Source organism: Chrysochloris asiatica, unplaced genomic scaffold (assembly GCF_000296735.1).
Source record: "Chrysochloris asiatica unplaced genomic scaffold, ChrAsi1.0 scaffold00007, whole genome shotgun sequence".
NCBI lineage: Eukaryota > Metazoa > Chordata > Mammalia > Afrosoricida > Chrysochloridae > Chrysochloris > Chrysochloris asiatica.
In genome coordinates this window covers 5,238,980-5,247,764 of record NW_006408525.1, presented here as the reverse complement: position 1 = coordinate 5,247,764, position 8,785 = coordinate 5,238,980, and the positions used below count along the sequence as shown (strand labels likewise).

Here is an 8,785-nt window from a genome sequence, read left to right as displayed (position 1 = left end):
GCTATGGGTCGGAACCGACTCAACGGCACTTAACAACAACAACAACAAGTTTAGGATTAAGGAACCTGGGCAGCACAGTGGATGATAAGCACTCAGCTGCTAACTGAAGGTGGGTGGTTTGAACTCACCCAGTGCTCTGTGGGAGAAAGATGCGGCAGTCTGCTTCTCTAAAGATTACAGTCTTGGAAACCCTACACAGCAGTTCCACTCTGTCCTACAGGGTCACTATGAGTGAGAATCAACTCAACAGCACAGAACAAGTTTAGGATTACTGCTTCTGAAGGAAAGATTATAAATATTGCCATAGTAGTAAACAGAGCTGAGAATGTAATAGCTGATACCCTACTCTCCAACAATAGAGCATCTTGACAGAAAAAGAAACATCCTTCACTCGAAGACATGATAAACCAAAACGAATCAACACAGCCCCAGCCTGGGCTTCTGTCTTATCAGTTAAACAAAAGCTCATTTGAGGGGAGGGTATGGATATATTACCTTGGGTTTCACACTACTCAGAAGTCTGAGCTTTTGCTTCTGCTCTTCAAACTGGCGTCTTTTTCTTTCTTCTTCTAAAAGTTTTTGTTGCTGTTCAAACCGTTTTCTGTAGGAAAAATAATGTAGTGAAGATTCTACTTCAGGGACAACTGTGTTATACTCAGATTCCTAGCATGGTTTCTGCAAGATCCCTTTGCTTTTATAGACCTATGAACTCACTCCACTGCTACTGTATCTACTTTTATTCTTATGAGAATCTGTTTCCCCACTATATTAACCTCAAGATATTTGAAATGAGCCTAAAAATGATTTACCTATTAATACATACAATTCTTTTTCTTGTGTAATATGCCAAGGGAGGAGACAATTTATTCATATAAGAGTAATCTCAGAGAACCGATAAACAGGCAAACTTTCACTTGAGAAGGTGGTATCATATGGGAAAAAGATCAATAATGTAGGAATCAAAGACGCTTGCATTTGGGTCCCACCTTTGTTATTAAACTATGTAACATGATGTTATAGACTGAAAATACATGATGGAATTCTAACCCCTATACATGTGGATGTAATGTCAAATGGGAATAAGGTTTTCTTTCTTATGCTAATGAGACAATATTGTGTAGTTCAAGCCAATCATGTTTGAGATACAAAAGAATCAGTGCAAGCACAGAATGGTGGGGGGTGGGGGGAGGGGGGGATAGATGCCACGTGGAGATTGCCAAAGAACGCTAACAAGTAGTTTAGAGAAGTTGAGACAAAGAGTGTTCATCACAGTGAAAGACTCAGCCCTTCTCTAGAGCCAATGCCCTGACTTGTGTCTTCCAGCCACTTAAACTGTGAGAAAGTTTCTGTCTGTAAAGAGAGCCCCTTGTGTTATCTCTGTCACAGCAGCACTAAGAAAGGAAGACACCTTGATTGACAAGTTACTTCATTTCTCTGGACCTCACTTGCCTAGACGTAAACTAAATAACCAAATACCCCACTGCCATCGAGTCAATTCTGACAGTGACCCTCAAGGACACAGCAGGATTGCTCGTCAAAGTTTCCAAAAACCAAAACCAAGCCAGCTGCCATTGAGTCGATATCAACTCATGTCAACCCCGTATGTTACGGAATACAACTGCTTCATAGGGTTTTCTTGGTTACAGCCAAGTAATCTTGGTGGAAAACATTTGCCAGGTCTTTCTTCCATGGAGCCACTTGGTGGGTTTGCACTGCCAACTTTTAGGTAAGCAGCCCACTGCAAATTGCTTGCACCACCCAGGCTTCTACAAATGTAAAAGAAGAAGGTTGAATGAGATGATCTGTTAGGTGTTTTCTGGAGTCCAGTGTGGCACTGTAAAATAAGCGCTGGGCTGCTAACCACAAGCTCCTTGGAAACGCTGTACAGGATCACTAAAAGTCCGAACTAACTCGATGATACTTAACAACAACAAAGTGTCATCTGGATCTAAACTTACAGCAAAATTATTTTAAAAAATTTTTTAAGCAACTTGACTGTTTTTGTATTCAAATCTACATTAGAGAACATTTTATAAGTTTTAGAATAACTGCTATCTGGTATCTTAGTTATCCTTGAATCCTAGCAGTCTCTTACTGCTGCTCTTCAGCAAACTGTTTCTGCATGTCTGGAGTGTACTGTGGGCCTGGAGGACGCATTCCCAGGAATGGTGCTTGTCCCATGTAAGGCATTCCTGCTGCTGACATTGGTCCCATTGGTATCCCTGCCTAGAAGAAACAGACAAAAGCTTCAGAAACAAAATTTCTCCTTTTAATTATCACAAAGAAAAACTTCCATAAATTCTTTTCTACTATTTTTGTCAACTATATTAATGCATTCTTCTAAAAGATTCAAAGAAGACTGGCTCCTCTTAACATCTCCATCACTTCCATTTTTTCTGTGTTCTCAGAGTTCATGCTACTGTCTAGTAGGGTGTGTGTGTGGGTGTGTAAATTCTTTCAGGCTTTTTGTATACATAAGTATGCATTAACCATTTATATTTCTATGAGCTCACTAATGCATGTTCTTTAAGAATAGGTATTATATCATATATCTCTGCAATTCCAACAATAGCTAAGAGCCTGGCATATAGCAGTCATTCCACAAAAGTAATTAAATCTGTTTTCCCAATATGTTTGATAGGAAAACGAATGTTTTGATGCTGCTACAAGTTCAATATCCAAACTTTCATGGAAAATAAAATATACTTTCAAAAAAACCAAACCCACTGCTGTCAAGTCAATTTTGACTCACAGTGACCCTATAGTACAGAGTAGAATTGCCCCACAGGGTTTCAAAAGCTGAAAATAGTTACAGAAGCAGATGGTCACATCTTTCTCCTATGGAGTGGCTGGTAGGTTCAAACCACTGACCTTCTAGTTGTTATCAGTCAAGCACTTTAACCACCGTGCCACCATGGCTTCTTCAAAATATACTTAATCAACAATAAATGCTACAGCAGTACAATAATATAAAGCTTTCTAAATGTCCAGAAAAAAGAACAGTGTAACATAATAATCGCTAATCACAAAACCTAATATGTTAGTGATGATGAAGCAATGATAATGCTCAACTTTTACTGAGTGGAAATACCTCTGCTCCTCAACTTCTTCCCGGAAAGACTCCCCTTCTGTCCCTAAGTGAAACCGGGCTGGCTTCTGAAGCCTTTTCCTTGAAAAGGCTTTTCCTCCTTTTCCAGAAATGGAGGTTGCCGTTTCTGCCACATTCCCTAAAGGTGAAGACTATTGTTTTTTCCTTCCTATATCTTTTTTCCTTCTCTCTTCCTTCAAAAACTTGGCTATATTTAATTTCTTCTTATCAGACTTCATCATTTACTATCTTACCTTGTTCATGTCAACTACTGACTTTCAACTTCCTCTGTCTTCAGAACTTGGTTATCTTCCATTCTATCTCTAAACTGTTCTTGGTGATGTCAACAATCACTGGATACCTCATTAAAGGGGAGGAGTGCAAGGGCTAAAGGGAACACAGGGCCTTTCAAGTCTAGAGCTTACTTACCACAGTCATATCCAACATACCATTGCAGCTTTCCATAGTCATGCTGTATCCTTGATTTTATAGTGCCAGTAACTGCATCATCTCCAAAATCTTGATTTTAAGCATCCCATTACTTCCTATACTTCAGTCTCATATGCTTCAGCAATTCTCTTTAACCTCATTGATACCTACCATCCATTAATCTGGAGGCCTGGTGTGGTGCTGCAGGATAATGCACTGGACTTCAAGGTCCATTTGAGCTGCAAAGTAGACTGTTCAAACCCACCAGCCACTCCTAGGAACCCTATACAGGGTATCTATGAGTCGGAACCAACTCCACGGCAATTAACAACAACATCCATTAATCTTACCACTTATGCCCATTACCCACCACCCTCTTCATATTCTCACTTCTTTCTGGGTTTGTTTAGATTCCAGGGTTCAATATTATGATGTCGTCCTTGGAAGCTAGGATGACCTGGCTATGTCTCTAGACTTCAGACATACTATCAGGAGGGACCAGTCACTGGAGAAGAATATTATGCTTGGTAAAGTGGAAGGTCAGAGAAAAAGAGGAAGACCCCCAGTGAGATGGATTGGCACAGTGGCAGCAGCAATGGGCTCAAACGTAGCAATGATTGTGAGGTTGCTGCAGGGCAGGAAGTGTTTTGTTCTATTGTGTCTAGGGTCTCTATGAGTCTGGATGAATTCGATGGACCTAACAACAACAAATGTTGCTTTCTTTGTTAAGTGCTGTCGAGTCAGTATCGACTCAAAGTGACCCTTTATAGGGTTTTCAAGGAGAGTCTGATGAGTTTGATCTTGAGGTCCAAACCAACCTTGCGGTCTAGTGCTTTATCCCACAGCGCCACAACAGGACTCCATGATGCCCTTATAAACATACTTACATCCCTTACCTCTCATTCCTGATATGGTCTCCTGGGAAACCTCATCCTTGGTTAGAGCCAACTAATCACCTTCTGTTATGCTTACATCCAAATAGCTGAACATTGCTGACAAGGAAAATGTGCTCTAAATTCTTGATGCAATCTCAAATAGAACCTCAACATACAGCATAGTCTTACATGAAGTTTTTTTTTTTTAATGTTTTATTGTGAATTATGTGATAGTTTACATGGGAGAACACTGGTTTTACATTCATTCTATCATATATCGTATCACTGCTATGGTTACAATCCCCTCCATGCAATCCTTCCCCCGTACCCCCCAGGTCTTCAGCACACAGTCGCTCTCCCTCTCTGGATCTAAAGTCTCCAGCTGCTCCATCGCTCCAGGCTCCATTTCAGGCATCACTGCTTCTCTGGGTAGGGTCCCGCTCTCTGCTCTTCTCCCTTGATGGTCCTAGGGACCTCTACTCCTAGACCGAAAAGTTAATCACTCCCTTCCTTGCTATAAAACATCTACTTTTACATTTCCAACCCTCACAATCAGTCCTGATAACAATTATTCACTATTGTATCACAAGAGACCCATCTGCATTTCATTGCATCAGCCCCGCCTAGACAGATTGAATACTACTCACTGGAGATTCTACCTTCCTCCAGGCCCTCTGGATCTAGGTTCCCTCTTGAAAGCTTGTAAGCCAGTCACTTCTTGCCTTTGTAGCTCCCCACCCCCCATTTTGGGTAGCCAATGTCCAAGTTGTCCATCCCTGTCTACTCTGTGTGTGGAGGGGGTGGGAATGATTCTTGCTGTAAGGACTTGTTCCCTCTTTTGAGCTACTGCTTACATAGGTGTAGGCCAAGTTCATCAAATTGTATGAGAATACTTTTTTTTTTTCCCTCTTCTTTTTACTTCTGGTTGAGCTCTGATCATCCAGTCATTGAAGTCAGGATAAGTGGGTATTATCTGCAAGTGTGGGTGTTCTTTTACATGGAAGTTTTAATCAGGGCTTTGAACTTGTTCACTCCAGTTCAACCCCCTTCTGAGAATTCCCGTTTTCACCCCAGGTATACTGAGTGAAAATCTATATTTTAACAACATCCCCAGGTAATTCTAATGTATACCTATTAAGTTGTAGTTAAGTCTTTGGTACTTTCTAAGTATAGGATCAGGTTGTTAAGTGTTTTCCAGTCTGTTCTGACTCACAGTGGCCCTGTATAGGGTTTCCAAGGAGCTCCTGGTGAGTCTGAACCCTGGATCTTACTGTTCAAACTGACCTTTCGGTCTAGTGCTTATCCTACAGCACCACACAAGGACTCCTATGTTGTTGTTGTTAGGTGCCACAGAGTCTGTACTGACTCATAGCGACCCTATACACAACAGAAAGAAACACTGTCCAGTCCTGCGCCAAACTCACAATGGTTGCTATGCTTGACCCCATTGTTGCTGCCACTGTGCCAATCCATCTCACTGGGGGTCTTCTTCTTTTTCTCTGACCCTCTACTCTACCAAACATGATATCCTTCTCCAGGGACTGGTCCCTCCTGATAGTATGTCCAAAGTACGAGAGATGAAGTCTGACCATCCTGGCTTCCAACACAGATGTACTTCTTCCAACGCAGATCTATCTGTTCTTTTGGCAGTCTATGGTACTTTCAATATTCTCCTCCAACACCAATACTCAAATGCATCAAGTCTTCTACCTTCTTCCTTATTCACAGTCAAACTTTCACATGCATATGAGATAACTGAAAATATTATGGCTTGGTGCAACTTAGTCCTCAAACTGAAATCTCTGCTCTTGAACACTTTCAAGATTTCTTGTGCAGTAGATTTGCCTAATGCAATACACTGTCTGATTTCTTGACTGCTGACTCTATGAATGTTGATGGTTGATCTAAAAAAAATGAAGTCTTTGACAACTTCAATCTTCTCTCCATTTGTATGGATGTTGCTTATTGGTCCAATGGTGAGGATTTTTGTTTTCTTTATTTGAGGTATAACCATACCAAAGGCTGTGGTCCTTGACCTTCCTGGGTAAATATTTAGGACTCCTATGGTATCTATTAAGGAGCTCTGGTAGCGTAGTGGTTACGAATTGGACTGTGAACCTTAAGGTCAGCGGTTCGAAACTATCAGCCGCTCCGCGGGAGAAAGATGAGGCTTTCTACTCCCGTAAAGATTTGCACCCTCGGAAACCCTGTACAGGGTCGCTATGGGTCGGAACCGACTCGACGGCACTTAACAACAACAACAACATGGTATCTATTAAGGAGCTCTGGTAGCGTAGTGGTTATGAATTGGACTGCTAACCTCAAGGTTGGCAGTTCTAAACTACCAGCTGTTCCAGGGTGGAAAGACGAGGCTTTCTGCTCCCATAAAGATTTACAGCCTCGGAAACCCTGTACAGGGTCGCTATAAGTTGGAACCGATTCCATGGCACATAACAACAACAACAACAACAATGTGTCTATTAAAATCATCTGGGGATTTTGTAATAGCACAGATTCTGAGTCAGTATATCTGGGGTGGGGAAACAAATCTCAGCAAGAGGTCGATCTGGGTTGAACTGATTCAGTGCCCTGTTTTAATCCTCTGAAGGAGCTCTGGTAGCGTAGTGGTTACGAATTGGGCTGTGAACCGCAAGGTCAGCAGTTCGACACTACCAGCTGTTCTGCAGGAGAAAGATGAGACTTTCTGCTCCCGTAATGAATTACAGCTTCGGAAACCCTATACAGGGTCTCTATGAGACGGAACCGACTCCACTGCACATAACAACAACTACATGGTCAAGTTTTAGAAATATTCCCCATTTTGCTTAAAAATGATGTTTTTAAAAAGAGTTGTTGGGAATAGCATCCTTTATTAGTCAAGTTTGTGAAGAAGGTTGTTCAAATCTAAATTTATACTGATTACAACTTTGTCTATTTCTCTTGGTTAGTCTGTCAATTTTTACCTTATACATTTGAGGCTGGGTTATTAGATGCATATAAATTTGGAATTAACTTTCTAACGTGATCCCTTTCAGAGCAGTTGGTAGTGGTAGCTGGTCACCATATAGTTCTTGGTCTCAAGAGTTGTGGTGACGGATGTTCATCTGTTCCACTGGTCCACTGGACTAATTGATCCCAAGCATCTTCACATTCTCATTGCTCTTTTTTCTTCTTTACAAGGAGAGACCAATAGTTGTGCCTTAGATGGCAGCTCATGAGCTTTTAAGATCCCAGCTGCTACTCACCAAAACAGGATGGAGAACACCGTTTTTGTGGACTATGTTATACCAATTTCAAAATCAGGTTTTTAAGCATTCAATTTACCAATCAAATGAATGCCATTTGCAGGGCCTTTTAGCAGACAGCCTGATTGTTCCTTTTACCCTGGCGATATCTTATTCATCTACAGTCTTATGTTCTGCATCTTCTTCTTGTTGTTAAGTGCTGTTGAGGTGGTTCTGACCCAAGCAACTGGTGAGCTTGAACCACCGACCTTGAGGTTCAAACCAACTTTGCACATTAACCCACAGCGCCACACCAGGGCTCCTTTTCTATATCTCACATGCAGTAAATAGTTTGCCATCATCATAATCAATACGCCGAGGCCAATTTCTCTTTCACTAGGAGAACACTATACCATATGGTGAAGTACAGAGGTACTGAAGACACAGTTTAAATACCACTGTGTTCTTGAACACTCTCACAAAACTTTAGCTTCCTCATTAAAAAAGTGGGATACCACCTGGTATAGGTTGAATTTATCTCCCCAAAATATGTGTCAGCATGGTGAGGCTAGGATTCTCCAAACTAGGTAATTAATCTCCATTTTGTGATCTGATGTAATTATCCTGCATGTTATAAACCCTAGCTTCTATGATGTTCATGAGGCAGGATACAATTTATAGGATTAGGTTGTATCCTGACTCATCTCTTGAGATATAAAAGCGATTAAACATGTGAGCAGAAATCAAAAGGACCTCCTACCACTAAGAAAGAACAGCAAGCAGAAGAGTACATACATCCTTGGACCCAGGGTCCCTGCACTGAGAAACTCCTAGATCCAGGAGACTACTGATGACAAGGATCTCCCCTCAGAGCCAAGGGAGAAAGAAACTTTTTCCTTGGAGCTGGCACTCTGAATTCAAACTTCTAGTCTCCTGAACTGCGCCAGAGTAAATCTGTTTGCTAAAACCATTCACTTGTGGTATTTCTGCTACAGCAGCACTAGATAATAACACAGAATTTGGTACTGAGAGTGTAGCACTGCTAGATACCCAAAATGTGAATGTGGATTTGGAATTAGGTAATGGGGTGAGGCTAGAAGAGCTTTGGTAGCGTAGTGGTTACGAATAGGGCTGTTAACCTCAAGGTCGGAAGTTCGAAATCACCAGTC

The 8,785-nt window shown here is 41.4% G+C and overlaps 1 protein-coding gene across 1 annotated transcript in view; it reads right to left on the bottom strand.

Annotated features, from left to right (window-relative positions):
* SYNRG (synergin, gamma) overlaps positions 1–8,785 on the bottom strand; it is a 96,944-nt gene that overhangs the window by 66,130 nt on the left and 22,029 nt on the right. Inside the window, exons 4-5 of the mRNA XM_006832342.1 lie at positions 2,096–2,226; positions 496–601 (exon numbers count right to left, since the gene is read on the bottom strand). Of these exons, the coding sequence (XP_006832405.1) occupies positions 496–601; positions 2,096–2,226 (237 nt within the window). The remainder of the gene's footprint in view (positions 1–495; positions 602–2,095; positions 2,227–8,785) is intronic.